At 38.6% G+C, this 16493-nt stretch overlaps 1 protein-coding gene across 2 annotated transcripts in view; it reads left to right on the top strand.

Annotated features, from left to right (window-relative positions):
* Positions 1-16493, top strand: part of RASGRF2 (Ras protein specific guanine nucleotide releasing factor 2) — a 134676-nt gene that overhangs the window by 107597 nt on the left and 10586 nt on the right. For both annotated transcript variants that reach the window (XM_075078783.1, XM_075078782.1), the window contains exons 19-21: positions 6707-6819; positions 15115-15175; positions 15815-15918. In XM_075078783.1, the coding sequence (XP_074934884.1) occupies positions 6707-6819; positions 15115-15175; positions 15815-15918 (278 nt within the window). The remainder of the gene's footprint in view (positions 1-6706; positions 6820-15114; positions 15176-15814; positions 15919-16493) is intronic.

The following is a 16493-nucleotide window of genomic DNA, read 5'->3' as shown; positions in this document are numbered from 1 at the left end:
GTCCTTCAGTAGATCTCTCTCCCCTCCTGGATATCTCCAATACTGGGCTCCCAGCAGGATTTTATCATTAGCCTGTCACTTTGAACTAATCAGTTACAGCCAGTAGCAATGCTAGTCTTTCTCAGTGTCTGTGCCCATCTGCTGTTTTCAGTTTGCTGCTGTAGTTGGGGGTAAAGGACAATGAGTCTGCACACAATATGTCCATTTCATCTATAGAGATATCCAAAACCTGACCCTAGCTTTACATGCAGATTTCCCTTCCTTTCATGTGTGGCATTTTTAACCCTTCATTAGATTTTTCTTCCCCCTTCACTAATTTAACTCTTCCTTCCTCTTCCCCAGAGCATTTTCTCTTCCAGATGCCTCTCAAAGTCTTCCATCTCCAGCTATTATGCAAAAGTCCCACCAATTTCTGTCTTTGCCTGACATTTCTTCTTACCTGATATCGGTCTCGATACTTCACCTTCTGTTTTAGAAATGTGACCACTTCTTGTTCTTTTCCCATGCGTCTCTTTTCTGCTTCTCCTTGTTTCCATCTAACGCATCCCTCTTCAGTTTCTCTTATTTGTGGCTTATGGATTGAAAAATTTTCACAATGTACTTATTCACAAGATAGATAGGCTAGGAAAAGATTTCAGGGCATCAAGTCTTCTTGCTTGTAGTGATAATATCAGCTACACCTGGGAGCATCTGTGGAAAGACCGTAGGCTGTGTGTGCCAAGTCTGGGAATCTGAATTGGAAAGCAGTCAGCTCTGTTCTTACCCTGCTTAAAAAAGGGCTTCCAGGCTGGGAGGCACTCTTGGTCAGCTGGCTAAAGCCCTCATCCTGCCTGTGATGAGCTCTGGCAGCTGGGGGTGTGATACTGAGGTGGGTGGCACATTCCACTGATGCTGGCCAGAGCAGCTGGAGAAATTTCCATTCTTGGGTCTCCTCAGAGCTATGTAACATGAAATGAGAATTAAAAAGAGAGAAACTAATAAAATTAGTCCAAATGCATCCAGCAGAGACTGTCATGAGGGAGTAGTGCTACATTTATCCTGACAACTCATATTCCTCCTCCTCCCCTTCACATGGCAATCACAGGGCACCAAAGCCAGCCTGCCAATTGGCTTTTTTGCTTTGTAAGCAGGTGCCTGAGGACTTGAGAATTTGGCTTTAGCTTCAGACCTGAACTTAGGTGACATTCTTTTTACATGAAGCACGTAGCATCTTGAAGTTGGATGATGCAACTCTGAATTCCTCTCTAGAATTTCTTTGTGGTTTCTCCACGCACAATTCCTTCTCCTCTCCCCTCCTGCCCCTTTCTTCCCTCCCTCCCCTGCTTTCTGTAGTCCTTATCACTGATATATTCAAATATAAATTAGGTTCTCAGCTCCCTTTTATTTGTCTGAGTTATTCAGTGTTTCCTCACATTGTTTAAATGAAGAACATTTCCTCTCACTTAGGAAGATTTAAAGAAAAAGGGGAGGAAAAGCTTTTGGGGTTTCATTAAGCCCATGTCAAAACTTGAAAATTATATTATTTGTACAAACCACCAATAGTAAATCTACATATTTCTAGTTGTACCTCATCAGAGTAGCTAAATTTTCTTTTTCTTGCTTTCTGCTGCCTCTGCTGCAGTCTATTTTCTTCTGGCCAGTTATTCCAAATCCACCATCCTCTCCTCCTGAAGCACTTCTCATACTGCAACACAGCTTTCCTAGCTCCTCCTGACAAGGGAATGTGCTTGCACTTCATAAAGAGAACATTGCTGTCTAATCCTGTGCATGGTAGAGATCAAGAGGCTGGTTAATGGTCTACTTAAAATGTAATCACGCTGACTTTGTGCTCTGTAGTTACAAAGAAGGCTTTTGCTTTCATAATGCAGGTGGGTGACAGCAAAATTAATATACTTCTGTGTGTTGCTGCAGTCTTCTACTGCTGGAAACCTCATTAAGTGGTGCTAAACATGGTGCACAGTGCTTTTGATCAATTGGGAACTTTATATATCCTGTTCTTATCCTAGATGACTCCAGAGCAGACCTCCTACTTAACTCATCAGCTGTCATTTTTTCTATATCTGCACTTCCTAAGTGGGTTTGCAGTATAAATATTAATAAATAGGGTACAAATCTCTTTTCCCATAACTGACAGTAATGGATTTAAAAATAAAAGTTTAAATTTTGCTTGGATATCTTAGTTAATTTCTCTGCTTCAGTCAAATGAAAATCTGAATAAGACCCACAAATCTTTAGGCTACTACAGACTCTAAAATATATTAGAAGTATGTACCCTCTCATGAAGGATTAAGACAACTATCAAATTAAAATGTGGTGCTGGAAAATTGAGTGGTTCTTGTCTGACCGACTGCATTCCTGTTGTGATATGTAAATTTCAACTAAAAGTCTATTTGAATGTTGGGGTAGTCTAACACCTGCAGCAATTTGATTGTAAGCTAGTACAGAATCATAGAATCATAGAATGGTTTGGTTTGCAAGGGACCTTCATATAGTTCCACCCCTGCTGCCCTGGGCAGGGATACCTTCCACTAGACCAGGTCGCTCAAAGCCCCATCCAGCTTGGCTTTGAACACTTCCAGCAATGAGGCATCACCACCTCTCTGGGCAGCCTGTTCGAGTGCCTCACCACCCTCATAGCATAGAATTTCCTCCTTTTGTCTAATCTAAATCTATCCTCTTCCAGCTTAAAGCCATTATCCCTTGCCCTATCACTACATGCTCTTGTAAAAAGTCCCTCTCCGCCTTTCCTTTAAGTATTGAAAGGCTGCAATAAGGTCTCCCCAGACCCTTCTCTTCTTCAGGCTGAACAACCCCAACTCTCTCACCCTGTCTCCATAGGAGAGGTGCACCAGCCATCTGATTGTCTTTGGGCCCTCCTCTGGACTCGCTGCAGCAGGTCTATGTCTTTCTTGTTATGTGGACCTCAGAGCCAAGTGGAGGGGCAAAATCACCTCCCTTGACCTGCTGGTTATGCTTCTTTTGATGCAGCCCAGGATATGGCTTTCTGGGCTTCAGGTCATGTTGAGCTTCTCATCAACCAACATCCCAAGTCCTTCTCGTCAAGGCTGCTTTCAATCTATTCTCTGCCCAGCCTGTATCTGTGCTTGGGATTGCGTCAACCCATGTGCAGAACCTTGCACTTGGCCTTGTTGAACCTCATGGAATTCACACGGTCCTACCTCTCAAGCCTGTCAGGGTTCCTCTGGACAGCACTCCTTCCCTCCAGCGTGTTGACCACACCACACAGCTTGATGTCACTGGCAAACTTGCTGAGGGTGCACTCAATCCCACTGTCCATGTCCCTGACAAAGGTGTTAAACAGCACCAGTCCCAGTACTAACCCCTGAGGAATGCCACTCATCACTGATCTCCACTTGGACATTGAACCATTGATGGCAATTCTTTGAGTGTGACCACCCAGCCAAGTCCTTATCACCTGAGTGGTCCATCCATCAAATCCACATCTCTCCAGTTTAAAGACAAGGATGTCATGCAGGACAGTATCAAATAGTGACTTTACTCAAGCTGCTAGCTTTCACTGCTGAGGATGGTGGCAGGGTCTTGTTGTGAGTCCTTCCAAAGGCTGGAAGATATTGTGAAACATTATCAGGTGATACAGCAAATAAAAACGTCACAAAAATGGTCTAAAGTTATTGAGAGAGATATCATATAAATAAATACAATATATCTAGACCTATATGTAGCTACATATAGATCTATATATGCCTGTACTATAAATAGAATATATAAATATATATTCATATATAACATTCATAATTCAGGTAGATATAATCTGCATTGTATCTATAGTTATTTATCTATAAATTATATTTTTAATTGGTTGTGAAGTATTTTGGTGTTTGTGTAATTCTCATGTTAACCTTCTACATAGAGTTAAGTGTATGTACATGTTTAAATGCAATGATTTCCCTAGATTTTTTATATGTTGCTCATCACACTGGAATCTAGGTACCCCCTAGATCATGAACTTCAACAGAAAAAATAGATTAGCTCTCCAGTTTTCTTCAGAATCCCACCTGTTTTCATTTTTGTTTCTCCTCATGTTGTAAAAAGCAGCTGGCACATTTTTATAAAAAAGAATACCTCCAGGCACAAAAAAAGATATTTTGTTCAGTAAGACAACAGCTGCAGAAATCAGATGGGCATAGGGTCAGGTCTGTCCTGTGGGAAGGCTGTGCTGTGAAGTGACATCTTCTAGTTCTGATCAGGCTGGTGTGGAGGTGTCACAGCAGCTGGGACTGAAGGAGTCACACAAACCGGTGCATCCTCTGTGTATAATCCCTGATCAGTCCCTATCACCCACAATAGTCTGGGCTGGCTATGCTGATAAAGGGTCTAGGACTTCTCGTTTTTCTGAGGTTAGAATGATTTTTCCACCATAAAGTTTCTTCCAAAGCCAGTGTAATTGAACTGGAGGACTAACCCTAGGAAATAGCTTGCCAACAGTATGACTTTCTCCAGCGATTCCAGGACTACTATCTTGAGATGACTCAACAAACATGTTTTGCTGTTAATGTACAATGTATTAAGTCTCATTACTTAAAAGAATTAGCTTGTAAACATGCAAAACTGAAGATTCTTCAGTTTTGCTGAGTCTGATATTCATAGATGAGGCATCCCCATCCTGATCCACAAATTAAATAACTTTTAAAATACAGACTCTCTGGGGATAAATTTAGTTGCAATAAATCAAGACTTCTTGAGAAAAAATATCCTGTAATGAGAATAATCAACCAATTATGGTTGAAAAACATACTTGGAGATATAATCCTGACCATGTTTTTGAGAGCTGCCCATTTAGAGTGGCAGGTGAGATTTTTACCCAACATGCTAAATAAGGTTGTTAGGTTTGTCAGTTTTCGCATACCTTCTCTGTTCATTGATGATATTTTTGTAGCATGGCCAGCAAAGATACCCAGCTTATTTTATAGAGTGGCCACCATCAAACTATAGGACAGACAATAGTATTATTAATTACTCTGGTTGCCTAAGCTTGTGCAGGCTCAAGGTTTCTCCTTTAGCTAAATTTTGGTAGTTCCATAGTCAAAATGCTTTTCTTTTAAAAATCACTGGAGCATACAGTATTCTCATGTAGTTTAGTTATGTTCCTTATGCTTTCACTGATTAGTCCCATTTCCATACACTAAATAATTAAATAAAAAATCTCTGTCTTCTTTTGCAAACAGGCTAAAACAGTTCCTGAAGAAGGCGTTTAGGACAATGGCTACAGAAAATAAACACAATGCAGTATCCAGAACTATTTTTTGCTAGTTTTTGAGGCATATGTAGGCATGCAAAGCCTAATACTGCACAGGTTCCTGTTCTCCAGCATCCTCTAATACGGACAAACATCACAAAAAACTAAGACACACACACTAGTTGGTTTCAAAATACGAATTAGCTCTGGCCAGGTTGAGAAGACTTTTGAAGGGTAAAAAGGGAGGCCTGTTATAGGAGAAAAATGCCCCAGGCATTGCTGGTGGGCCACAGCTAACATTTTGAAGCGATAACTTTCTCAAAAACGTGCTATAAGCATGGCTGTGACACCACTTTCTTTAATGAACATGCATCCTCCTCCTTGTCTTAAGTATTTCATCCCTTTTCCAAACTAATCGTTACCTTCCCTTGTGACTTTGGGTGCACTCTCATGATCCCACATCTGCTCAAGTGAAATGCATGGTGTGAGGACACCTGTCTTCACCAGGGGTGGTTCTCCTCAGAGACATGTATCTCCAGAAATCCTGTCAATTTAGGAGCCTGTCACGACAGGAAGAGTTGTAGCTGATTCTTTGGGAAAATTAACATTTCCCAGTTTCAATAACTTTGTGGTTTCCGTTCCTATGGAAACAAGCAGGGGTTTGCCACAAGCATGGTCTTGCTTCCAAGTAACTGTGGGTTATCAAGGAAGATCTATGATGCACTAGATGACTGAAGGGTTTGGGCTTAGTTTTCTTATCAAAATGCTAGCTTTGAGCTCAGTAAAAAAATTTTGGAGTCTGCTTCTGTAAGTTCCCACCTTAAAGTTTGTACATTGTTCTATTTGATTTTCTCCAATATCAGAGATCAACAGAAATGGTTGTTGGGTTTTCCTTTGTCAGATATCAGTCTGCCTCAGAAATAATTAAAATGATGAAGCTCTTACATGCAGTGCCAGAAAGCACCAGTCTGATTTACCAAGCTTTTTAGGTTGAGTACTCCACAATGTGGAACAAAAAGCCGACCTTTCCAAAAGGATGAGTACAAGATAAGAAATACCAGAGTCGGAGGCAGATAAGCAGAGAAACTCAGGAAGATAGTGAAAAAACACCAGTGTCCAGCTTCACTAGGCAGTTGTCTCAGTATTGTAGTTAAACTGCTTTTCTGCTTTCTAGTCATTACAGGAGGAGAGAGGATAAAGCATTTTGTGGGTATTGGTGAGACGTGGCTCTCACTTCAGAAAAGAAAGGTTGCGTGATTTGCCCATTTCCACACACAAGATAAAGGTCAGAAAAGAAAATAAATTATAGCCTTTTGGGCTCCTGCTTTCATGGCCTGATCACTACAACAGCTTTCCAAGTTTTGTAAATATTTTCAAACCTAATAGAAAAAAAAACCCAACAATAGAAAACCTTACAAAAGTATACCTTTTCAGTTATTTGATCGATGTGGATAAAACAAAAGGAAGTAAAATTGTTTTCCTTTGTAGGATTTTGAGCTGAACAATGAGCTGAAAATGAATGTATTAAATTTGCTGGAAGAAGTTTTGAGAGATCCTGACCTTCTGCCACAAGAAAGGAAAGCTACTGCAAATATACTGAGGTAAATACTTTTCTAATAATTTAGTATGTTAACTGGAGCATGTGAAATAGTTCAGAGATCATGCATCATAGAATTCACAGGATTTGTTTTTTTCTCTAGAGTGTTTAATTTTGAAGGATGACTAAGTGTTTTCTTACTTATAAAATAGAGTGTGTTTTAAGCTTCATTCATAAAAATACACGTATGAGAAAATTTTGCTGCAGAACAGCTGGCAGCCATGGGTTCAGTCTTTGTGCAGCAGGGAAGAATGCTCTCCAGTAAAGCAACAAAATCACTCATTATAATACCTTGAGGAACTCCTGTCTCAATAGCGAGCCACCCACTCTGCTAAGCTTACAAGAGGCTGATGAAAGCTTAACATGTCATGGCATCCTAAAAAGACCATGCTTGCACCTTCCTTTGTGTTGACACCATGTGAAAGTTCTTTGGGTAGCTTACAGAGAGGAATTCTTTTTTAATTAGTGCCACAAAATAAAAGTCCTTTAAGCTTCTGCATAGCCAGGATAATTTAAGTTAGGGTTACAACACCCTATTTTGTTACTTAGGGTTGGTATTACAGAGCTGAGTGTCTAGTCATGCCGAAGAGACACATCTTTATAAGCATTTATCAGTGAAAATAATTTTGTCTACTGGGCATATTTTGTAGTAACTGATTTTCATGTAAATTGTATTACATTACTAAACATTTAAAGACTAGGTAGTTGTTAAAATAAGATACAACGAAAAATCACAGATAAATCTCTGACCTGCTTTGTTAGTATTTTTTAAGGATTCTGCTGGAAAGCCAATAAGGGTGTAATAAGTGCAGTGTGTCTGAGTTTCCTAAGACCATTTGACAGGTTTCCCCATCAGATACTTACATGAAAAAGAATGTCAGAAGAATGAGGGGAAACTTGTTCACCTGGAGGAAAAAAGTCAAACAAATGATAAGAAAGAAAGATAAGTTCTTAGTAAAAGCACTTCATGTTAGTTGGATCCTAATTAATTTTTTACATAAATAAAAATTAACCTCCTTCTAATTTATACTGCGTGTACTGATATTCAAAGTAAAAATGGTAAGTTGGTTTCATGTATTTTCTTGGAATAAACAGCAAGCAAGAAGAGCAAAAGGATTAGGATAATGGGCTTTAATAATACCTCAGATTGCTCCCAGTGGGAAAAATTACCTTAAGACATTTAGCTACCTAAGAAAATATGAGAAAATAAACCTGGATTGGGCTGTTTCTGGCAGAGTAATGGAATAGATTTGTAAGCCTTTAACATACAAGTTTATTAGCAATTTCCTGTACCCCGTTTCCAATTAGCCAATTTCCATTAGCTCTTACATAAAAAAATGGACCTTGGTAATTATGTGTAAACTGTGAGTTGCCCCCATCTGCATCCTTTTACTGCTGTTCTATGAAATGATAGGTGTTGTTTGTCCTCTTTCCTTCTAGCACTTACTACTTTAGTATCTGAGCACACTGTGTATACATCTGAGCACAGAGTACATTTCTTTTGCAAAAAAAAAAAAGAAAAAAAATGTTAAATTTTGTAAGAACTGAAAATTCTGAAGAAGTTAAATTTTTAAAAACTGAGAAATGGGGAAAAGAAAAGCAAAAAGGAGTAGTGAAATAAAACAATACTCAAAAGTAAAATTATAGTGAAAATGAAAAATGTATGCACAGAAATGGAACTAAAAGTTAATTAAAAATTAACTCATTTGAAATGCAAAACCAGATCGTGTTTTTTTTAAATCCTTCTTCCATAGTCATTATCCTCACAGTATTTGTGGAAAGTATTATGGTACTTTACAAGCAGGCAAGTAAACCACAAATAAAATGACCTGTCCAAGCGCTCAGTGGGAGATTCTATTTGAAACAGGTAGAGAATGAAGATTTCCTGAGATACAGTCCTCAGCCAAGCCATCTTTCATCAGGGTTTACAGCTATATACCCTAATCCTGACATATTTTTCAAACAACTTAGTCTGACTATAGATTTAGTCATGCAGCATCATCAGTACCTTGTTACATCCCACAAACTAGCACTGGGAAAAAAGCCATTGCTGGCTTGGTGTGCAGGACTAGGCCATTTGACTGAATGCTGCATGAATATCCCACTTTCCTTCAAAATGACGCATGAAATTTAAGCCATGGCTAACATTGGTTATCAAAAATCCTTTACTGCTTTTCAAGACTGGCAATGTTGCTAATATATATGCATGCTGGACAATGTGTATGTTGAGTATTTCAATACTAATTCAATTTCAATTCTGTTTCAATACTATTTCAACACTAAGTCCAGTAAGCATCAGTGATACAGTATTGCTGTCCCAAGGGTTCAGAAAACTGCTCTGTTCCATTTCCTGTAGGAGCCATATTTCAGTAGCAGCTGAAATTACTCCTACGTCCTATCAATGTGTTTATTATATACACAAACTGCCCATAAACTTTCAAATAGAAGTTGTTGCATAAGTAAACCTTCAGATAGAGGCTGATGCATAAATACAATCCTCATCATTTACACTGTAGTTAAGTAGCAGTCAACAGGACTTCAGGATGTAGTCTCCAAGTTAAAAATGTTATCACATAAAACAAACTATCCCAAAGTCTTACACTGAATAAAATGGTAATCTGAAGCTCTTGGGCTTGTTCTCCAGCCAGACAGGAGGCAGTTATTTGCCAGGCATTTAAAATTAATTAACAGTTAGCTGGTAAGGAGAAGTTAATTCTCCAGGAATGGGAACTGCTTCAGTAACCTTGTGAGAAAGAGTGTATCAGAGCAATTATGATTTTGGACAAAAAATAATTTAGCTGGATGAAATACACAAATGTGTCATATATCTCATCCTTTTACTGAAAGGAGAGCTCTGATTCTTAAATCACCTCAGGAAAATGGGTTGTCTGGTAATTAAGGGTAGTTTTAAGCTTTCAAAAAGCATTGTAGTCATTCCTGAAGATACATTCTCAGCAAATCTATATAGTTAACTGAGAAGAGGAAATTACAGGATTTAAGAAATAATCTGCATTTGAATAGAGTTGTTTGTGTGTAACTAGATCTGTGGTAATGACACAAGGGGTGCATGTTCCTTTACTCTTCCACAAGCCTTTATTTTTATTGCATATAAGGAGTATTTATAAGCTTTAAAAAAACTGATCGAGTTGCTGATCCTAAGCAGTGGCCTGCTGTCCCATGGAGACTGTGAACACTCACTTCTGACTGCCTCAGGAACCGTCTCAGTTATTGGGGCAGCAAGCAGGAGTGCCTCTGGTCCTCAACTTCTCAGCTGGTTTGTCAATTCAGAGGTGAAACTAACTCCAGACTGTTCTTTGAAAACTTAACTGTTCAATAATTCAAAATATAAACCTGAGGTAGTAGTTTCTATCCAGAGGGTTTAGCTTTTCTGGCAGGTTGAAAAGGTCCTTGCTCAATTCTGGGACTGATTGAGAAACCAACAGAAGCAGAAGAGACAATATCCGCATGCCTGCATCCTCTCTGTCAATACCATCACATGAACACAGTTGGCAATCGGGTTTCAGTGCCAGAAGAACAAAGTTCTTTTTATATTTGCACTAAACCCAAAGATACTGCATCTGGTGCAAAAAAAAGAGGACATGGTGTGACATGGAAATGGTTCTTTCCCTGACATTCTTGCCTGATGCCTTCTGTGGTGCCATGACTGGTTGTGGAAGTAGGTGAAAGCAAACACGGAACATGTTCTTCTCTAATCTGTGGGAGTTGTCTCTACTACTTATCTCTGAAGATTACGATTTACTGTAGTAGGGTCAACCAAGACTATATGTTCCTCTTGACCAAGAACTGCTAAGCTTTAAGCAAGTGCTCCTATACGGCACCAAGACGTTGTGAAAAGGCACTATGTTCTACACCAGTGTATCTCTCATATAATTGTTTTCTTTCTTGCTGCATCAGAGTACAGATTTTCTAACATTTGCCAACATGGCACATTACAGTCAGTGTTCAGAACATTAGGAGAAGGCCTGTAATGGAATAAAATTATTTCTTGAGTTCCTTGAACCATCCATAGGTTACAATGATAGGGTGAGGGGAAAGGGATTTCCTCTCTGCTTTGACTTAGAAAAAATTCTTTGGTGGGACCCACTGTGTCTAACTGAAGCACCTAACCAGGAAACAAACTGTAGACAGCTAATGAAGCACTCCTTCCAAGGTAACTGCCTGTGATGATGGAGATTCTGTCCACTAAAATTGTTGCAAGTTAGGCATCCTGACTTTCCTCCAGAGATCATAGAAGACACTTTCCTTTCTCAAGACAACTACAGAACACAGGCAGTGACTTGCAGGGGATGTGAATCCCACCCTGGATGTCCTAAACATATCTAGAGCATTTCTTGTTGTAGAAACATGTAGAGGCGCGCCCAGGTATTGAGTTTCTCTTTCGGTTTACGTACCAATATCCTGTTCGGAGAAATGCTGCTCTGTCCCTCACCACCACATACCCACCTCCTTGGAAAGATGCTATCTTTTTGGTTTTCTTCTATATTGAGGGCTTTCATGTAATACTACTTAGAGGAGGAATATAAATTACTTACCTAGAACTGAAGAGCTTTTTTACTGTTATTAGAAATCAATTTGTTTGAAGATTTTTGACAGCATATTTTTTTATGTGAAAGCACAGATTTGTCATAACTGGAAGTTTTGATGAAACTTATCCAAAAGACTTCTCTGGGACAGGTTTAAAATGGGAAGGAGGGGTGAGCTAGTTGACATGCTCCTTGTGAAAATAGTCATTCACCCAGTTGCTAGGTGAGTGTCATGGAATAGGCTTTTAAGTTGTTTTGAAGAGGTGCTTGCTGCAGGCTTTTATATCTAAAAGGCCTTGGCATATCGAAACACATAGTCTACCAGAATTCTGGTTTGCCAGTCAGGCCTCACTGTAGGTCTTGGCTTCCCTGCATTTCAGTTTTCATAGTCTACTCTTGACTCTGAAAAGTAGAGTAATTCATAGTGAAGTTAAGAAAAGCATTTCTTATCATAAATTCAATGTTCAAACACTTGTGAAAGAAAGTTCATGCGTACTGAGCCTACACATGGGTATATTCCATGGACTGTCTCCTTCAAGTGTATTGGGTACAAATGTCTCTTTTTATAAACTGACCCAGCCTTTAAGTGTATGTGAAGTGTTTATAAGAGATACTGAGCTGCTTCATGCCTTCTTGAGTCATCAAACAGAACAGCTGGTATTTCCTGTGTGATGAGATTTTGTTGAATGGACTGACACAGTTTCTTTGCAGAGTAAAAAGCTTCATTTTCTTTTTATTTAATATCCATTCTGAAAGCTATGCAAACCTACTGAAATATGTTTTGCTTGAGTTTATCAACCTTATTTACTAACCTGAAATCTAGGTAAAATTTCATTGATGGTGAAGCAGGAAGGTCTAAAGTTCAGACTGAACCGCAGTGAATAACTGTGATAAATAGTCCTACCTGGAGGAAAAAAAAGGGGTGGTTCAAGAAACAATTCCTCCTTCTTCTTCCTCAGAATAAATGTAAAGAAATCCAGGGATATGCAGAGGTCAGAATTTGATGGATGACCTATTTTCTGCTTTGTATGATCTCACCAGACAATACATTTCAGGCTCTATAATTTACACCAGCTTTTAAAATACTTAATACCGTAAAGGAATGAGGAGACAGATGTTAATATTTTCCACTCAAAAATTATTTTAATATTTGGACTGGTCAAACATGAACAGCTGAAGTGAGAGAGAGGTCTAATCTTAGCTGCTGACTTAAGAATTAGAAAGTTATTTCCTATATATTTACCGCCTTCATTTGTAGCCATAACAATGGAGGTGTCGCCCCATTCAGTCCTCCCTGAGAGGGATACTGTTAAACAGTCTGGCAGAATCTCTCCTTACCTTTGCTTTCCCTCACAACGCTTTTCACATGGATCTGTCCTTCTTACCCAGCTTCCAGGAGGCTCTCCAAGGAGTGCAATGGGAACTGCCTAAGCAGAACTGAGCAGCTCAACGTATCTTCCTAGACTTCTGTTGAAACTAGGTATCCCAGAACTGACAACAGTGCAGACTGAAGTGGAAGTTACTACTGAAACTATCAAAAACTAGTTTTATCCAGTCTAGAGATGCATTGTCCACTGCACATTTAAACATAGAGCATTTATGGATAAAAGGAGAAATTTTTTCATGAGAGTTGAGTGTTAGAGAAAAAGCGCCAGTCACCTGATTAGAATGAGGGATTGGAAGTCTACATAAAATGTGAGACATCATGTTAGAGAATATCAGGAGGCAAAGATGGGGAAAATTTAAGTATTTTTAAGAATCTCATGTTTCCTATTTCATCTTGTATTAAGCAAAACCAATCATTTCTGTATCAAAGATGAGAACTTTGCCAGCCAATATAAAGTTATATGTAAGGAACTCAAATGATGAGTTTACCAGATTACTGAAAATACTTGGGGCAGAAGAGCAAGTCCTCTCTTTTTTATTGCCAAGAAGCACATGCTGTTGTCATACAATGAACATTACCTTTCTGCAGGCAGTCAGTCATGAGATACAGCACAAAATAAGCTGCTCGAGAAAGACAGCTTGCCAGTCTATTTACAGTTACTGAGGCTGCACACCTTTGTTATCTGGAGAAGCAGTTTAGGGTTCTCCTGAAGAAGTAGCCACTCAAGACTTTGCACAGCTTGTCCTTCAAACATAAAGTGTTTCCAACTCCTGTGAAGAAACGGGCATTTTCTGTGGATTTGATAGGCTGAAAATGAAGGCAAGGAGGTCTCGTAGATCTTTTATCTGTGTATCTGCATCTGATTTTAACCTAGTCCCTCAGTTTGGCAAGCGAAAAGGAAACAACAGCAACCCACAACAGAAGATCTTAGTGTGCTAAGCGTTAACACTTCCTCCCCACCCACATAGTACAAATTCCATATCTCACATTCATAGCTAAATCCCCCAGGCAATATAATCCATTTTTTTAACCCTTTCCCCAGCTGGTACATGGGAAGTCTGTCACTACAGAGTATAAAAACAAAGAATTGGAGGGACCAAGAGAAAATACCTGGTCCAGTTGCTCTGCTTTCTGTAATGATTGGTAGAACTGGATCTTCTTTGAAAACAGTCATGTAAACTTTCCTTGGAAATTCAGCTGATGAGTACTCTACAACTTCTGCAGAAAGCCTGTGTCAGTGCTCACCTATACTTGCAGCTAGAAAATTGAACTTAATGTTGAAACTAAATCTCTCCTGATGCGAATCAGTCCAGTGACTTCTTGCCATATGGCTAGTGTTTTTATAGGCAGTCATTTACATACCAGCATACTGCTCTTTCTCCCTAAATCTTCTCTTTCATGTATTATATAAATCCAGTATATTCAAGGTTTCTTTGAGTCTATGTTTTCTAGATGAAGGGGTAAGAACTTAGAATTATATGCCAAGATACTATATCAGGGTAGATGGGGTTTGATGAATACTTATTACTTCTGCTAGGTTCATTTTTTAACCTGTTACTCTAAAATAATCCAAATAATCACCGCTTTTCTACAGCAGAATTGGAAGCATGGATTAACACTTACATTACTGAAAGCAAATAATCTACTTGCTACAAATAATACCTGCTAGCAGTTTGTTGACTATTTCACACTCAGCTCTTTGTGCGGGACACTGAATAGGACAGTGTAGTCACAATAAATAAGAAAACTTCCCAATGAATTACTCTTTTATGCATGGCTATTTTCCCATCTTTTTCTTCATTTCTCAAACGTTGATTTTTAAAAGATTTTGCCAAAATATCATTTAGCATGGCAGTTTAAAAAACCAATAAAAGGCATGAGATGTAATTTTCCAACTTTAGGTTTCCCAGGATTATTCAGGATAGAGAGCTTCTGATTAAATATTATTATTACTGTGTTGTGGTTTTGCATTGCTGGCCCGTTTCTGGGGAAATTTCCTGTGTCCACCAAACTTCTTCGCACTGAAGTCAAAGTGGGGTAGATGTAGAGACCTTATCACTAGAATCAGCAAATAAGTACAGTAGTTATAGTCACTGACCATTCTACAGTGCATGCTGTTATTTCTTAGCTCAGAGATTTTAAGCTTCAATGACCATCATTTTACCTTCTGTAACTCTGATGTTGTAACATTTTGTATACTTGTACTTAAGACATTCGATTTTAAGTGCCAGATTTTTTTTTCTTTACATCTTGAATTGCAATCTTAGGCTTTATTTTAGATGAACATGACTGCCTGTCTGTGATGAGATTTTCTTAAAACCATAGACAATTTTATTTATATGGAATGTTTTGCTACTTATTTTTTCAGGGCTCTTTCTCAGGATGATCAAGATGATACCCATTTAAAAATAGAGGACATCATTCAGATGGTAAATTCATCTTGAAATTTAAACATAAATACTTATATAAAATGTTGTGTATTTAAGTCATTAAAATGTAGCACAACTACAGCTTTACAACTCTGGACAGAAATACTGTTCCTTTATTCAGGAATGTACATTACAGTTTAGGGAAATTAAGAATTTGGAGCTCATATCAAACAGATCAAAGCTTCAGGATTTGGATTTAAATCACATGATGAAAAAAAGGGAAAGATTAATATATAAGAAATGATAAGTGGCTGCCATCTCAGCTGCCATCAGAACCATAGCTGGCCTTGACTGACAATGCCCACCCTGCAAACTGTAGTCACCACCGTCTCGTAAATGCATTGCATTAATCTGAAGAAGAGTGCAGGCAATGAACTAGATGCAGACTGGTTATGTGGAAAGTAATGCAGAATACAGAGAGTTTAATTGACCTATGTATTTACTCGTGACTTGGTATGTGCTTGTTTCCGTATGAGCTTCCACCCTGATGTTTGGCCTTACCTTGTCAGCAATTTTTCTCAACTCGTATTTCTTTGTATCAAAGAAGTTAATTACAACTCTGTGTTGAAAGTTCATATGAAGTTCTTAATACCCTTTGATGCAAGAAGAGATCATTAAGTGTTCTCCTTATTTTTGCAGTCAGATTGTCCAAAACCAGAGTGCTTTGAGACTTTGTCAGCCATGGAGCTTGCAGAGCAAATAACTCTTCTAGATCACGTAGTTTTCCGAAGCATACCTTATGAGTAAGTGTCCTCCTACAAGTGACTGAAGTGAGTACAGTGGATGAGTTACTGACTGGTAGTGTTGTGCGCTACATTAATTCATGCTAGTGATGAAAAAGTTTGCATACATAATAGGATAATGTCCTTTGGCAGTGTCTGTCATCGCCTCTGACTCCTCTATAGTTTGATCACATTTTGAAAGAGTGAGTTCTTTGATAAGAAGTTCTTTGATATGAATCTGTGGTGTAAGGCTCTGGGCCAGTGAAAGGTGAATACAGTATGGAAATGCTGAGGAGTGAGTGTCAAATCGGTTTCATTCATACAGCAGTTTAACATGGATATAACCACTTAAGCTGACAAGACCAATTTCAAATAGGGTCACAATGCTGAAAATTAAAATGGGGGATTGGGGGAGAGTATTAAAAGAAAAATAAATCTTCTTTATAACATCTACCACTCCAGACAGCATTAAAATGGTATAATGAAAGCTAGAATTAGTGTAAAGCTGCATTATTAGCTTCTAACAAAATGAGGTATACTTGAAATCCACTTAGGCTATGGTTACAGACAGAGACTCTGTACTGTGTATATTAAGG

This window comes from Phalacrocorax aristotelis, chromosome Z (genome assembly GCF_949628215.1).
Source record: "Phalacrocorax aristotelis chromosome Z, bGulAri2.1, whole genome shotgun sequence".
In the NCBI taxonomy this organism is placed as follows: domain Eukaryota; kingdom Metazoa; phylum Chordata; class Aves; order Suliformes; family Phalacrocoracidae; genus Phalacrocorax; species Phalacrocorax aristotelis.
The sequence above is the reverse complement of the archived record's forward strand: the minus strand, read 5'-3'. Positions and strand labels throughout refer to the sequence as shown.